At 40.7% G+C, this 18,061-nt stretch overlaps 1 protein-coding gene across 14 annotated transcripts in view; it reads right to left on the bottom strand.

The window, feature by feature from the left end:
• Nucleotides 1-18,061, bottom strand: part of LOC134336752 (elastin-like) — a 243,913-nt gene that overhangs the window by 21,639 nt on the left and 204,213 nt on the right. For all 14 annotated transcript variants that reach the window (XM_063031179.1, XM_063031178.1, XM_063031187.1 and 11 more), the window contains 3 exons: nt 13,983-14,003; nt 11,748-11,783; nt 3,579-3,680 (listed from right to left, as the gene is read on the bottom strand). In XM_063031179.1, coding sequence (XP_062887249.1) covers nt 3,579-3,680; nt 11,748-11,783; nt 13,983-14,003 — 159 coding nt within the window. The remainder of the gene's footprint in view (nt 1-3,578; nt 3,681-11,747; nt 11,784-13,982; nt 14,004-18,061) is intronic.

Genomic DNA, 18,061 nt, shown 5'->3' with positions numbered 1-18,061 from the left:
GCCCTGGTTTAGCTTCTGAAAATGCAGCACTTGTCTTGAGCTATATTCTGTCACTACCTTGCTCACTCTCCCGGTTTATCTGCTTTGGTGTCATCCGCAACACGTATTTATAGTTTTCTCTATGTTGTATGTCATTGTGTTTTCAAAATCTACGTCAAAAAATTATCAAAGCCCTGGATGCTGCTGAATGGGTACTGCAATTTTCCAAAGAAAGTGTGCTGCTTGGGAGCAAGCTTCTGGGAAGAAATCTGACAGTGGTTTTGAGCTGGAGGTGTGGTCAAAGCTGGAGATCAGGATATGTGATGGTGTTGGGGAGACTGAGTGGTGGACTGGATCCTTCACCGGAGGGGACAATAAAAAAACTGGGCATTAGTAAGTCTATGTTGATGAGAATCAAAGGCTAATTGATAATTGGTGGGAAGAGAGAGAGTAATCAGTACGGAATCTGAAAAATAAAAGTTAGGTGTGCAATTTAACTTGGCAAGTTACCAGTTCTCCACTGTGCAATAAAAACAAGGTCTCTATTTGTTACATCCAAAACAATGTGGATTAATTGCTGTAGTAACAATAGTCCTGAAAGATTTCATTTGATGTACATCTGGCACTTACACTGTAAAACACATATAAATGCAACTCAAGCCTGATTGATCGACAGCAATATTAAACAACTGGCAAAATGTTGTTACTGCATTTCACTCCTTAAGACTATTGGTGAAATAAGTAGGTTACTTAATTTTATTTCTAGGCTTACATTTCTTTAAATTGAAATAAAATGATGAAAACATGTATTTGGTGGGGTAAACGAGGGTGGGGTATAAATCACAATTAATGCTAACAATTTCTTTTAAACAGGTAGTTGATGGTGTTGGGGAGCATCATATGTTCCTGTCAAGGGTGAGTTTTTCTGGATAGAAGGTGAGGGTCTGTTTCGATGAGTAATCTTGTGGCAAAGGGTAGGAGTGAAGATTATGGTGGGAAATCTATAAAGTGTCATTGAAAAGCAGGTATTATGCTGAAGGTAAGTACCTCCAAAGTTCCTCCTGCTCTACCAAAGATTTTGGTGATGAGCAGCAAGACACAGAACAGTAAAATCTCCAGAATTGCTTATGCCATAATCCACATTGGAGCTAAGGAGCAATGCAAATCCATCAATTCAATGAGTCTTGCTCTGTTTTAAGGAGGAGAAATCACAAGGAATGGCACAGTTTACAAATGAAAACATACAGGGTATCTGGGTGGCAGTAGGATAACTGATCACAAGGTATAAATTCTCTTCTGAACGTTCAGATTCGGTTATTTATCACATGTACATTGAAGCATGCACAGAAATGTGTCATTTGCATTGACAGTGAACACAACATAAGGCTGTGCTGGGAGCAGCCCGCAAGTGTTGCCACACATTTGAACACCAACATAGCATGCCCACAATGTTCAGCAGAAGAACAGCAACACAACGAAAGCTGTAAAGCAGACTTCTGTCCTCCATCCCATCCACGTACCACCCACTCACACAAACAGACAGTCTGTCAACCTGAGAAAAGGCTGCCTCCAGACCTCCAGCTTCCAAAGGACTCGCAGGCATCAGGTCTCCAACTTCCCTGTAGTCTTGCAGACCCAGGGCTTTGGCCATCGGCCCTCGACTTCCAGATTTCCAATTGACCTTCAGGCTTTGATCATTGGTATCGACCCCAGGACTCGCTGATTACAGAACCCCTAATTCTAAGCCTTGAACACTAGACAACTGGACCTTGGACTCTAGACTTACTGACTTGTGTACCTTGGGGGATATCAGCCCCCACCCCATGCATCCTGACTGCACAGACCTCCAAGCCAGTGATCCTTTAGGGTATTCACTTACTTGTGGGGAGGTGGGGGGGAGGGGGCAGTGGATATGGTGCAGGAGCTCTTATCCTCCTGGTTTTCATCCTGAGCCCAAACTGGCCTGACATCTGTCCAAGGTCGTCCTATGTCCATGTCGTCGCCAGCCGTAGAATATGGGGTGCAGAGCACAGACCTAGACTCCGACCTGACCCCTAGCTCCCCATGTCCCTGCTCCTAAATCCTAACGTGACCCCTAACTCCCCTCTCTGCCCCTAAAACCATCCCTATGGACCTAAATGACAACTAAGTCTGAGCCACGTCGTCAACGGAGGCTGCAGCTTCGTGCCATCTTGACTGAAATGGAGTCCACATCTAGCTGCTGAAAAAGTTAACTTAGCTGTCTGTTTTGCAAAATATGTATTTTTTAGATGCTTTCTATTCTGAGTCCAGTGGAGAAAATGCTTTCTCCTGATGTATTGAAATTTTTGACTTAGGAGGTACAACGTAGCACTTCTCATTGCTCAAGAAAGAGAGCATGACATAATAATAGGAGATGATAATAATAACAAGGAAATAGGGAAGTAGTTTCCCTACCAAACTGATTCCACAACTTATGGACTCACTTTCAATGACTGTACTATACTTATTGCTTACTTATTTACTATTGTTGTTTTATTCTTTTTTCTCTTTTCTATTTGCACAGCTTGTTGTCTTTTATACTTTATTATGTGCATTTTTTCATTATTCTATTCTGTTTCTTTGTATTTAATTTAAATACTCGCAAGAAAATGAGTCTCAGGGTTGTATGTGGTGACATAAAAGTACTTTGATAGTACTTGATAGTACTTTGATACTCTGTCCGCCAGCGAAAGCAGGATCTCCCAGTGGCCACACATTTGAATTCCACATCCCATTCCCATTCTGACATGTCTATCGACGGCCTCCTCTACCATAAAGATGAAGCCACGCTCAGGTTGGAGGAACAACACCTTATATTCCGTCTGGGTAGCCTCCAACCTGATGGCATGAACATTGACTTCTCTAACTTCCGCTAATGCCCCACCTCCCCCTCATACCCCATCCATTATTTATTTTTATACACACATTCTTTCTCTCACTCTCCTTTTCTCCCTCTGTCCCTCTCACTATACCCCTTGCCCATCCTTTAGTCCCCCCCCCCCGTCTTTCTCCCTGGACTTCCTGCCCCATGATCCTCTCATATCCCCTTTGCCAATCACCTGTCCAGCTCTTGGCTCCATCCCTCCCCCTCCTGTCTTCTCCTATCATTTTGTATCTCCCCCTCCCCCTCCCACTTGCAAATCTCTTACTAGCTCTTCCTTCAGTTAGTCCTGACGAAGGGTCTCAGCCTGAAACGTCGACTGTACCTCTTCCTAGAGATGCTGCCTGGCCTGCTGCGTTCACCAGCAACTTTGATGAGTGTTGCTTTGATAGTAATATTTACTTTGACTTTAAAATCGATATTACCAATACTGATTTCTTGGATTTTTCTGCTTGCATCTTGGGCCTATTTTAACAGACAGGAATATCCCACATTATCATAAACAGAGGTGGCTGACTTTTCATTTGAGACATCATAGATGAACTTTAATGTACATATGAAATGTAATTCAACCTCGGCCATATCCTTCAAAATTTCCGCTATCAATTATTTCCCCTTTAGTTTGAAGAATCAAACATGATGGATTACTGAAAATCTAATCGGAAAAAAAGCTGCCTTTCTCATGATAGGACATTACCCAATCCGAGGCCAGGTTGCACACCGACTCCACCTTCGGGTTTAACTCCGACTCCAGGCTGGACACCAAGGCCAGCACCCGGCTGGACACCCAGGCCACCGTCTACAATACAATCATAGGAACATATACTTTAATATATCTATTTAATTCTTTGGGAAAAAAAATTGAAATTAGGTATTTTGACCAATGTTCTTTGACAACAACTAATCCAGATATTAATGACAACATGGTCAAATAATTATTCTCTATAATTCTTCCATATGGCAAGGAATTATAGATGCTTCTTTAGAGATGCCAGCTTTAATTTAAGAGTAACATGAAACACAGTCTGACTGTTCACATGGATATAAAATATTTCATGGTAATAAAAAAAAGTTCTGAAGATCCCTGCTACAGGACATCTATCTCAAAGTGTGAGTTAAGCGTGACAGCATTAGTGAATAAAATAGATTAAATGGTATTAATCTGTTTCATGTTCTGAAGCGGATTATCTACATCTAAATTCATTATTTTGGGAACTGATCTCTACCAACTGTTAATTCAGAAAAGAAATACGAATTTTTAATAGAGGTTCAATCCCTATTTATTAAAACTTATGATTTTTTTCATAACTAATTACTGGACGTTTTGGTATTAATATAATATAATGTTTAAAACAATTATCAAATCATATCTGATTAAGGGAAAATGTTTGCCACATGCAATTATTATACTTCATATAGCTTCTTTAACTTGGAGATAGCTTATTCAAAACCATAATAATTATTTGCTGCTACTGTAAGGTTCTAAATTTATAATTGAAAGATATAACTCCATTATAGTAATAATAGAAAATCAGTATGCATTGAAACTATCAATGTCAGGCCTGCATAAGCAGGCACTTCCCAGACTCTATCCAGCTAACAGGAATCGCCTGCTACGCATTTCCAACTTATCACCTGCAGCCTATTTAAACCCAGATCTCACCCACAGTCCTTGTTCACCCATTGAACCAGCCAGCCTCAACCAGTTGCTCCTAGCCTTCGGGTACCTTGTCGCCAGTTGTGCTTAGTATCTGTTCTTCCTTGTTTTCTGGTCCTCTCATGGGTGTTCATTTTGCAGTTTATTATTAAAGTTATTGTTGACCACTGAATCTCTCCACTGCTCTGCGTTGGAGTCAAGCCTCCTCTACATTTCTTGACAGCCTGACAGAATGAGTGATTGACTCAGCAGAGTTTGCTTGCCTGAGGAAAATTGTCCTTTGACATGAACACACGATCACGAAGTAGCAGGAATCCATTGGCCATCTGCTTGCCATTCTCAGTCAACTTTCTGTCTCAATACAGCAACACCGTGCCAATCAGCCTTCTCCCTTGGAGCCCCAGATTATAGTGACTGAATGCTTTGACAGATCCCCAACGTGATGTCACAATTTCCTGTCCCAGTGTGTCTTACACTATGAGCTCCAGACATCTCTGTACATTACGGACAGAGCCAAGATCACCTTTGTCATTTATCACTTGACTGGGAGAGCTCTGACCTGGGCCGCCACTAACTGGGACAGTAAAACCACCATTTGCAACGAATATGAGGAATTCAATGCTGAGATGTACTGGGTTTTCAATCCTCTGGGAAGTGGAAGGGGGCAGCAGATTAGATACTTCACCTGTGTCATGCTCAGTACTGGATTACACTGTTTTAATCAAGACCCTTGCGGTGGAGTGAAGCTGAAATGAGGAAGCAATGCTGGCCCATTACCATCACGGCCTCTCACAGCACTTGAAGGACATGCTGTCTACCTGGCAGATGACCGATCTCGAAAGCTTCATCCCTCTGGCCCTCCAAAATGACAATTGTCTAATGAAATGACCTTCCATATCATTAGCCAGAACCATAGTTCTGTTCCCAGAACCAGTTCAGGCTGCAGGACCCACACAGTTCGGGAGAGCTCCCTAAAACTCCCTCCCCCCCCATCTCCCAAGAGCGCGATCGCCGGCGAGGAAGCAACTTGTGCACCTACTGCGGATCTGTTGATCACCCACATATTGAATGCCCGCTGCATCCGAGACAATGGCGCCACCAGGTGGAGACGAGGAGTCTTCTACCTGATAAGCTCCATCCAGCCACTCATTCCAGCACCGTAGCCCAACTCACTGTCTCCTCCACACTGTGACAGCACTATACACATAGAAGCCTCTGGTGGATTCCGGTGCAGCAGGCAACATTCTGACCCAGGCTCTGTGTGCGCAGCTTGCACTCCCTACTTCCCTCGCCATTCCCCACTCCTTCTGCATCATGGCCATTGACACAGACGTCCCTTAGGGTTTGCTATGGTCAGAGCGTGCACTTGGCTCGTGCACATCAGAACCGGATAGCACCACGAGTCCCTTCGATTCCTCCTTATCGACTCACCCAGCTCTCCTCTCATCATGAGTTACCCCTACCTCTCCAATCACGACCCTCACTTCATCTGGTCATCTGGATCACTGCCGAGCTGGGAGGTCATCTGCCGGACCACCTGCCTGCTACCTCAGCTGACCGCACCCCATAACTCTGTGGAGACAGAGAAAACTCTCAACATTACCAGACTCCCACAAAAATACCACACCTTAGCCATCACCTTCAGTAAAACGGAACCTACCGCCTCACAGAACCTATCGTACAATCTACGTCCTCCTGGCCACCACTCTTCACTGAGATCACCTGTTCTCCCTATCCCCTCCTGAGACCCAAGTTATGAGTGACTACATTGCTGAATCATTACAACATGAATTCATTCAACCATCCCAATCCCTGGGCAGTGCAGTATTCTACTTTTTCCAAAAAGAGTAACAGGGGTCTTTGTCCCTGCACTGACTACCATGGACACAATAAAATTACCATCAAGAACCACTACCCTCTCTCCTTGATCAATAGTGCATTCAAAATGCTCCCCAGGGCCCAGATCTTCTCCAGACTAGATCTACAGAGCAAGTGCAACCTGATTTGCCTCTGCCGGGGGATGAGTGAAGGAGTGTTCATAACACTCACTGGCCACTATGAATACTTGGTGATGCTTTTCAAACTTCCCAACAGTCCAGCCGTTTTACATGGCTTCATCAACGAGATCCTCCGAGACATTCTACACAGGTATGTGTTTGTCTATCTTGATAAGATCCCCAACTTCTCCAAGGGCCCCCAAGACAATATCTGTCACGTCCGGCAGTTCTTCAGCGTCTCCTTGAAAACCATCTGTACTGCAAGTTCCACAGCCCAGTTATTTCCTTGCTGGGTTACATCCTTTTGTCCCAAAGTGTAGCCAGAGAAAGTGTGTGGTGTTGTTGAATGGTCCTGACTGTGCTCCCTCAAACAGCTGCACAGCTCCTTGGGCTTCTCCAAATTTTACTGCTGTTTCATCAGGAACTACAGCCAAATCACCTGCTCCTTGTCAAACTCTGCATAAATGGCAATTGTTCTATCCCTTGGCAGCTTACTTGACTTATCTATTAGCACCAATGGATTTTTTTTGCTATGATATTTATTTAAGTAGATCATCCGGGTCTGTCATTGATTAATTTTCTATTGCCTGTTGTGATAATTCTACAAAATGTTGGTACTTTTTAAGATTTTAAAGATGCTAAGCTCTGCAAGATGTTGTGGGCCAGGGATAGGTACTGACAGGCTTTGACAATTTCAGAGCATCCACATAAATCAGTGGAATCCCTGCTGATGTGGACTCAGGTGCATTCTTTCTGAGCTAATGCATTATTCGGAAATTGAGCTGGGACATACAGATCAAAGTGAATAGTTAGAAGAGGGGGGATGACAATGCTCTCTGCTAGAGGCTGTACCTACACAGAATGGTCAGAGAGAAATCCTGATTTGTACCACAGTCTGTGAAATGTCTGCCTTTCATTAAATGACATTTCACTGAATCTGCCGCTTTCCCTGCCCATTCTAACTGTAGGAAGGGCAGGGATTTGCAAAGGCTGTCTCGACAATAATCCACGAGCTGATATTCGTGAGGATCCTTTTAAGCCAAAGAAAGAAGCAACCATCCGCAAATGCAGTAGAAAGAATGTCAAAGAGGATGGAATGTATTTCATTTTGATTTGCCAGATAGCAAGAAACCCAGAAGGGATCAAGAAAGCAGACTTTTTCACAAGAACTGCAGAATTTTCCATGATGTACAGAATTTAGGCACATATTATATAAGTATATATGTTTGTACATACTATATACACATGTGTGTACACACACACACACACACACACACACATATATACATATCACCCTCAACATTTTGGCTCCCGTCAGATTTACAAACAGAGTCTCTGCTCCACATTGACAAATACAGTACTGTGCAAATGTCTTAGGCACCCTAACTATATATATTTGTCTAAGACGTTTGCACAGTACTGTACAATTGAAAGTGATTCCAGCTTCTTCGTGTCTAGTTCATCTGTGAACACCAATATTTCAGCATGAGGATCAAAATATGAGCTCAAGTTACAAACTTTCAATTTCACCCCCTTCTTGTTCTATAACTGGGCCACATTCTTAGACTGTTCTGAGGTATTGAGGGTAGCTTTGCTAGTTCCGAGGTGACTGATAAGGACCATATGGAACCTGTAGGCTCTCCCACAGATGCCAATGAAGAGGGAAATGAGCAGCTTGGGCGATGAAGTTACTTATGCTACTTATTCAGAGCATTTGTGAATATTCATTTAAATTTAGATTACAACAGAAGGAAAGTAGCATGGGAAGGGACTTAATTGTATTTGAGAAGTAGCTAGTTGTGGATGGAATAACTGTTGGTAAGGTCACCAATTAATAATCATCTCTGATGTCGGTGCATTGGATGGAGGGGGACTTACTTTCCCATGAGCTTGCTAACCTTGTGATTACGCTGATGGTCAGGAATGTTTAGGGAATGGATTGAATGTTCTGAATGACATCCTGCATCTTGAATATTATTGGAGCTACACACAAGTAGTGAGAATTCAAATACAATTCATTTTAATTTTACATATGACAGAAACTCTCTGAGAAGTTAGGAAGTGAGTTATTTATCCTGGTCTGAACCAACAATTAGTTAACTCTGTAAACAGTATGACTTTTCGGTCAGGCTTAACATAGGTTTAAGTTTTCCAGCATGAAATTCAGAGAGTGTTTTATTCATAATAGACATTAATGTGACGGTAAATTTGGGTAAAATAAAATGCCTTCAAGCAGTTGGAGGTGATTTTTGGCATGCTTACACCTTTGCAGAATCAATTCAAATTCTAACTTGACGCTTTACTTGCAGAAAGCCCTCCATTCCGAGATTTTATGACTCCATGTGGGGTCCAGAGGTTGCACTTCCTTTCTTAGATGAACCAGATTTATTTTCCAACAAATGAACCATTCACAACATGTTTGCTGAAATATCTAAAAGAGTGCCAGGATGGCGTGTTGACCTGCAGGTGCCGGGGCTCAGGTTGCCTTGGAATAGCTGCAGAACACTCTCTAGGGAGAAGGTGAGCAGCTCGAGGTTGTGGTGCACATTGGCATTAATGACATAGAGTAGGTAGGAAGAGGGGAGAGGTCCTGTGAGGAGAGTATAGGGAGTTAGGAAAGTGGCTGAATAGCAGGACCTCCAAGTTAGTAGGTAGTCTCTGGATTACTCCTGATGCAACGTGCTAGTCAGGGCAGCAATAAGATGACGGTACAGATGAATGTATGGTTCCGGAAATGGTGCAGGCGGCAGGGTTTCAGGTTCTTGAGTCATTGGAACCTCTATCGGGGCAGGGTAACCTGTACAAGACGGACGGGTTGCATCTAAACTGGAAGGGAACCAATATCTTGGCTGGGAAGTTTGCTGGTTCTGGTCTGGAGGGTTTAAACTCATTTGGCAAAGGGGTGGGAATCAGAGCACCAGGTCAGAAAGTGGAGGGACGGAGAGGAAGGTAAGGGCCAGTAAAAACAGACAGGAGCAAAGTAATAGATATGATAGGATGGAAAGTAGCTATGCAGGATTGATAGGGTGGCAGAGAAGACATAGGATATGCTTGCCTTTATTAGTTGAGACATTGAGTTCAAAGGTCATATGTTGCCACTTCATTATGTCTTGTCCATACTGCACCAACTGCTGCCACTGGGCTATAAACGTGCAGGAGCAATGTGTGGTTAAGTGCCTTGCTCAAGGACACAACACGTTGCCTCAGCTGAGGCTCGAACTCGCGACCTTCAGATCACTAGTCCAATGCCTTAACCACTTGGCCATGCGCTAACACTCTAGTTAGGCTGTATTTGGGTAGTTAGGCTGTATTTGGGATATTGCACACATTTCTAGTCACCCCATTATAGGAAGCATGTTGATGCTTTGGAAAAGGTGCAGAAAATATTTAACAGGATGTTGCCTGGATTAATGGGAATGCGCTATACTGTATAACGAGAGGTTCTTTTCTCTGGAGCGGAGGAAACTGAGGGGAGATCTGATTGAGATTTATAAGATTATGAGAAGCACAGAGGCAAAGAGAGTAGACAGACAGAATCTTTTCCCCTGAGTTAAGGTAATAAAGGAGGAGATGTGAGAGGTAAGGTTTTTAGAGAGTGGTGTGTGCCTGGAATGCGGTGACAGAGGCATTGACAGAAGAAAATAGAGGGATTTGGACATTGTGTAGGCGTAAGGATAGTTCAGTCAGCCATTTGATTATTAATTTATTTCGTTCAGCACAACATTGTGCATTGAAGGGCAAGTTTCTGTGCTGTACTGTTCTATGTTCTAACTTATTCTGTTCAAATACAGGACAATCTGCCAGCTGAAAGTAGGAAGGACTAAAGCTGGAAGTGAAATTCTTGAACCTAGACTTCAGTATTTACTTATGAGGATATTGTGACTTATAACAGCCCATGCATACTTAATATGAAAACTAAAAACAAAATTAAAACAAGAAGATGAAAACAGTATTTTGAGTGGAAATACCTTCAAGGAAAGGTTGTATATGTCTGAATCAAAAATACCTCAATGCAATGTTCTCAAAGAACATGTTCGTTTGTTTAAGCACTGAAATCATACTCCTTTTCAAATCGGAGCAAGAGCTGAAAGAAAGCAAGTATGCAATTCCCTTGTGAACGATAAAGCTGCACACAGGCTGCAAGGTGATAATGTCGCATGTCACATATCCCCATCCAAATGTGAACTGTCTCCCCGATCCATGGACGACAGCCCATTTAGGCACCGATTGAAAAGAGAATAGATGATGGGAATACTTCATATGTTCAGCAGAAAAATCGAAGTAAAAAATTAATAATATACCATTATTCAATAACACAAAGGATTCTGCAGATGCTGGAAATCCAGAGTACCATTATTAAATACTCCATTTTTGACATAGTAGAACAAATCATTATTACATCATACAAGATAATAATGGTTTAAAATTATGGTTGACAGTCATTGCTACTTTGCATTAAATTGTACTTCTTTGTAATTCCCATGTGTACATTCTTACAATTACACATGTATTTTATCTGTTACACATGCATCATTTTTCCCATAATAATACTATATATTATATGAAACAATTTCATTTGTCATTGAATTTCTAAAGCCTTTCCTTTCTCATCACATCTGTTATTATTACATTGATAAGTATACATAACTCTTGATATCCTTCTTTAATAATAGTTAGGAAAATTATTAATCACGTTATTGTAATTTTGGAATTACATATTTAATTCCCTTTCTATTCTGAGCTAGTAAATAAAGTTACATTTATTGAGTAAGAAACCTGTTGTTAAACAGGTACATCTTAAGCTGCAGCTCTATACAGTCAACACATTAAAAAATGTTAAAATTATTTGATTTCATTATAAGGTACACAATGACAGTGAGAAAAATAATTACTTATCCATGTATGAAGAAAAATAAGAGTACATTAATGAGATGGAACTATTAGATTCAATAGTGATATAGATATTTAAAAAGCTCAATTAATTTTAAGATCTTGATAGATTTGGTTTGTTACTCACCTCTTCTAAGTGTAATATTTACACAGATTTTATGCCATATGAACACTTTTATAACAACTTAGAGATTTAGTTCAGCATTTGTAATACAGGAAAACTTTCGCGTCTTTAAATGCACCGATCTGTGTTTTCCTCAGAAATGGATGTTGCTGGTACGAAGCAGTGAATGATCACTTTGTTATATATAGAATAACTCACCTCCATATTTAGCTGCTTTAGCGGCTGCATAACCAGCTGCAATGAGAGAATTGACAAGTTACGACATCGAAAATATTGAACAAGATAGAACAAAGTAGAATATTACAAAATGCAATTATGCAAAATACTTTGTAAAATATTTCAACTGTTGAATCTCTAAGGAATGGATCAAAAACAAAAAATGAATAACATAATATAAATACACAAGTATAAAAAAACCTCAACTACCACAATAAATATTTATTTCCAAAAGAAGGTGGACTGGTATATAGGGTGAATACTTTAACAACCTTTCCACTAAATATACAACTGATCCCTATAATAACCTTTATAGTTAAAGAACCACCACAAAATTTAGGTGGCTTTAATAATGATTTAGGCAGGCAATAGGAGGTTATCCTATCAATTGCCTTTTTTCCAGATTGTGAACCTGAAATATTACTTGATATTTAGCACCCCTGGTTCTTTTATAAAGACAGAATTTACTGTAATGTGAAAACTATGAACAATTTCATGATGACCAACAACGTTGTATTTTAACTAGAAAAAATATTTATAAAAAATTATGATCAGTGCAAACAAATCCAATCTAATAAATAGCTTAATTTTTGCAATGTTTTGGATACATATTTTTGTGTTTTCCAGTGATTCTAATCATTTTCAGAAAATTTGTTAAAATGTTATAGAAACAAAATCAAGACATGAATGTGCAAACTTGTTGTAAGCTTTATGTTAGATGTTGTTTTGTAATTTGACAGCTACCAAATAAATTCAAAAGGCTACAAAAATGAAATTAACAAAAATTTCCATATAAAGCCATAGAAATCTAAATTTTGAACACTAGAGTCTCTGGTCATTGCAGTGGAACAGTATTCAGTCATTCCTGGTCTCAGGTCTATACCTTTTCTTAGTCTCTGGGATGTAGATACAAAATTGGCAGTGTGGGCTGCAGACATTTGCTTGCGAGGCAACAACAAGAAGACTGAATCTAACTCATCTTTATAAAATACAGAGACATTAATGATCTGTTTGATGGACCTTGGTAAGATGGATAATAAAAAAACTTACTAACAGACTTCAGAATCCAGTTTTGCTGTTAATTCTAAGACAATTAATCCTGAAGTTTATTGACTACTTTTGTCTGATAGAAGTTTAGAACATAGAACATAGAATAGTTCAGCACATTACCGGCCCTTCAGCCCACAATGTTGTGCCGACTCTCACACCGAAGTGGACTGAAAGTGCCTAAAAGTTGTTGCAAGGTTTGCTAAGGCCTTTAAACGTATAAGGAGCGTAGATGCATGGTGGATAAGTAATTGGATAATTTATTTGTAAGCCAAATTCTAATCACACTAGAGCAGTTGAGAAATTAAATAAATCTGGGGGTAATATGATCATCCCAGTACTTTGTTGTTGCAAAATCCATCTGATTCACTAATGTCCTTCAAGATTAGGGAGGAAATTTTACAATTCTCAGTGCTTCACCCAGTTGGAACTCCAGACCAACCAAAATGGTTGACTATAGAAAAAAGCACAGTCGACGTTTCAGGCCAAAATGTTGACTGTGCTTTTTTCCACAGATGCTGCTTGGCCTGCTGAGTTCCTCCAGTATTTGGTGTGTGTTGCTCGGATTTCCAGCATCTTCATATTTTCTCTTGTTTGTTAAATGGTTGACTCTTTGGTTCAAGCCCAATAATGGATACACAATAATTGGTGTTCAGAAATGATGTGGATAAATTTCTTGGCCATAATATTTCCTAAAATCCAAACCATGCTCTCTTCTCGCTGGTGCCATTGGGAATGAGGTACAGGAGCCTTAGGTCCAACACCATCAGGTTCAGGAACAGTTATTACGCTTCAACCATAAGGCTCTTGGATCAGTGTGGATAACTTCACTCACCTCACTGAACTGATTCCACAATCTCTGGACTCACTTCTCAACCCAGGTACTCACTTTCAAGGATTCTGCAACTCTTGTTATATATATTAATTATTTGGTTATTTATTTTTCTATTTGCACAGTTTCCCTTCTTTTTGCACATTAGTTGTTTGTCAAACTTTGTGTGTAGTTTTTCACTTATTCTATTATTCTACTGTGAATGCCTGAAAAAAATGAATCCCGAGGTAGTACGTGGTGACATAAATGTACTTTGATAATAAATTTACTTTGAACTTTAAAATGGTCATAATATCAATAGCACAATGTTACATTAAAACAAGAAGAAATAAATGTACCTGGTAAATCTTCTAGAACACCTGTATTAGCAATATATAAAGGAGACATCAGTATACCAAGTTACTCCAGTTAATTAGCATCCATTGAAAGTAGGAATGGGAGGCCATTCATCCCTTTAAACCCTCCTGCTCTACCACCGAATTCAATCATGGTTGATCATCCAAATTCAATACCCCTTTCCTGTTTTCTCCCAATATACATTGATCTATTAGCCATTAGTTATATACATATATACATATATTATTGAATATCTTTAATAATTTGACATTGTCTGTCTTCTGCAGCAGAGGATTCCACAGGTTCACAGCTCTTTGGCTGAAGAAATTCCTTATCTCCATCATAAATGGTCTACCCCACATCCTTATGCTGTAGTCTCCCACTATAAGAAATATCTTTCCTGCACCTCACCTATTTGGATGCACTGAAACTTCTGGGTATGTGCATTACATTTCCGAGCAAGTACATATGGATGAGTCTCATGATGTATTGATACAGCAGTTACCAATCTCTCCTCAAGCAGCTTTGCTTGGTTATAGTAGAGGTAAAACCAGATTCATGCATCTCCTGTTAACCTGCAGCTCTCTCCGGTGTAGGAATGCACAGGGGATGTGCAAACTCCCAGAAGTTAAAAAAATTAAATATTTGGACTGTGGATGAACAAGAATTACTGACATCTGAACAAGTAGGTCCACAAAGTACCCAAGTTTAAATGTAAGCTGGTTCAATTGCAAATGTCTTCCTAAACTGCCTTGCATAGTACAATGTAGATAATAGTGTTCTGTGAAATGAAAATTAGAAAGGTTATCGACCTGAAATGATACTGCTTTTCTCTTCACAAAAGAGAAAAATTATCATCTGCAGCTGCGGGACTTTGGTTTTGGACTGGGTAGTTAATTTAATATTTTATGCATGGAGCTTTACTTTTCATATTTCCAGCATTCAGCAAGCTAATGGGGCAATGAGCTCATGTGACGCCCTGGAAAATATTATCAGTGAACATCTATACAAATGCTGATTGAAACAGAAATTGGTAAGAACATTTAAAGATGGAAAATGAAGCATTATGTGAGGACACAATGATGAAAACGTCTATTATTGACATGAAATGTTCCTTGATTCCTTTTTACTGTCATTGTCCGAAAACCAAGGCAATTCCAGAGGTTTTGAATTAATATCCTGAAATTTCACTTAAGATATTCCATTTTCCCCCTAATTGTTTTTGTTTCCTTGGGGTATTTATTTAAAATGAGGTATGTTAAGGTATGTCACTTTTCCTGCTTTATAAAAGAAACCAAATACTTTGGATAGAAGGAGGAAGAGGAATAACAGACACAAAAATTTACACAACCGTCAGATAAAACTTCTAAGGATATACTTTCATCAAATAATAAAGAGGGACCACCCCTGGTTGCAGTGTCAGGCTGTGTTTCAGAACTCAGAAATTTTTTTTCAGTGTCTGTTTTCCAAGTACCTTTACCTAGCCTAGCACTTCGAAGCAATATGATTGAGCATGGGTCTACTGAGCTATTGGAAAGCTATTGCTATGCAGTGGAGCAGGCAGGTAGTCCATTCTTGGACTGCAAAGATTCACCGCGATTTACTTTGGACAACTTGTCTGAGGAGTAATAGCGAGGCTGTGTTGGTCTGTTGGTGTACCAGTTCTGCCAGACAACCAGATGGATGCACAAATATTGTTGTTCTAAGGTAGCAAATTCTTTCTCCATAAGTGAGCCCTGGACTAGAAACAGCCTTGTCAGATCGAACTACAACAGACCCATGTCAACAATTGAAACCAACAATATGTTGACTGCGTTCTTGTGCTGAATGACAGAAAGACTGAGCATAGCAGGCAGGAATCAGGGCAACGGTCTGCGCCTTATGCAGCACTGACTGTAGGTGGCGCTCTCTGTGCTTCAAGCATTGACATAGGTAGCCACAGTGCAGCAGATTCTGCATATGAAGGCAGAGGACGAGCAAGAATGAAATCTAGGCTTCACTTCCAGCTCTGCAAGAGGTTGAAAATGGGCTCTTTTGGCACCTAAAACACTCTCCCTACTTTTTCTCTTTTGCGGTTGTTGTGAAGCGTCCTCCTCCTGAAATGTTAACTGTTTCTATTTCTATACTGTTGTGCTGTCTGGTTTGCTTTTTATTTCAGAATTCTTTGTTTCTGTTTCATATATTAACAACTATTAGTTTAAAAAAATATCTGCTGTAGTCTGCCCATTGTGTAGAACTCAGCTGCGCTCTCTGGGACAGAATGTGTGTGTGAATGTACCCTCTGGTGAGACAGTCCCCAGCCTTGCTACACTACACATGCCATCCAGAAAAGGAAGGAACAATATATAGTATACATATTACCTACAGATTATACTAGAGGCAGAACTATAGTGGGGTGAGGGTAGAAAGTAGAAATGCAGTGCTGTCAATCCATCATCCTGGGGTGACTGAGCGTATAGTTTCCAGAATGCAGTCATCCAGGGACTGGAAGAGTGTACTGTTCGCATTGAGTGAGGAACTCATCAGATTAATTTACAATGTAAATTTGGAAATATTAGCTATTTGGATTTGTTTTAGCTTGTAATTTGACTGATACTTACGTGCGCAAGTATTCATTTAAATTAAAGAACTGGACGATCCTGAAGATGATTTGTAAGAGAATTAACAGTTGATAAAATTCCATTGTTGAACTCCCTCTAGTGACTGAGTGACTACAGTAGGACAAAGGAAGCCAGGGTAGCACAGTTGATGTCCTTTTGCCATCCCTCTGTCGCTTGCTGTCCAGATCCTTAATAACATCTTTCCTCTTCCTCCTCCTCCAGTTAAAGGTGTCAAACGATGGTTGACCCCTTCATATGACAGGCTATGTCAGAGGCAGCTGATGATAAATTTCCACTCCTCTCTAGAGAGCAGATAAAGAATCCCATCTTAAGCATCCCTAGGGCATTTTCTTCTGGCTGGTTTCCCCGATATAAGAAGCTCCCAATTACACGTGCCAGAGCATGGATAGGAGGCAGAATGAGGGTATAAATATTATCCTCAAGATTCACCTCTCCATATGGAATTGTTGGTGAAATATGACAGCTTGGAACTAAAAAAAGTCATGCAAACTCCTTAGATACCTCACAATGACCTCAAGAAATGACTCCCAATAGCAAATTCTTTTATAATTCAATAATTACTCTGTATACTAAAGATATGTTCATGACGCATGAATTCTGCCCATCACTGCATGCTTATTGAGGCTGATTGACTCCTTCCTGGTAATGAGATATAGATCGCTGTTGCCATTTGATCTGGTTGCTAGGAAGTATCCGTGGCTTCTGCAGGTAGGGTAATCCAGGCAAAAATAAGAGGCCATAACATGTTGATATTTGTCACCTCTAACTTCAACCTCTTGATACATTGTTCTTTATAAAAGGCCACATCGGGAGCACCGGACGCAGTATATCACCCCAGTCGACTCACAGGTGAAGTGTTGCCTCACCTGGAAGGACTGTTTGGGGCCCTGAATGGTGGTAAGGGAGGAAGCGTAAGGGCATGTGTAGCACTTGTTCCGCTTACACGGATAAGTGCCTTTTATATATTGGCGAGACCCGACGCAGACTGGGAGACCGCTTTGCTGAACATCTACGCTCTGTCCGCCAGAGAAAGCAGGATCTCCCAGTGGCCACACATTTTAATTCCACATCCCATTCCCATTCTGACATGTCTATCCACGGCCTCCTCTACTGTAAAGATGAAGCCACACTCAGGTTGGAGGAACAACGCCTTATATTCCGTCTGGGTAGCCTCCTACCTGATGGCATGAACATCGACTTCTCTAACTTCCGCTAAGGCCCCACCTCCCCCTCGTACCCCATCTGTTACTCATTTTTATGCACACATTCTTTCTCTCACTCTCCTTTTTCTCCCTCTGTCCCTCTGAATATACCTCTTGCCCATCCTCTGGGTCCCCCCCCCTTGTCTTTCTTCCCGGACCGCCTGTCCCATGATCCTCTCGTATCCCCTTTTGCCTATCACCTGTCCAGCTCTTGGCTCTATCCCTCCCCCTTCTGTCTTCTCCTATCATTTTGGATCT

The sequence above is a fragment of the Mobula hypostoma genome, chromosome 23, assembly GCF_963921235.1.
Source record: "Mobula hypostoma chromosome 23, sMobHyp1.1, whole genome shotgun sequence".
In the NCBI taxonomy this organism is placed as follows: domain Eukaryota; kingdom Metazoa; phylum Chordata; class Chondrichthyes; order Myliobatiformes; family Myliobatidae; genus Mobula; species Mobula hypostoma.
The sequence above is the reverse complement of the archived record's forward strand: the minus strand, read 5'-3'. Positions and strand labels throughout refer to the sequence as shown.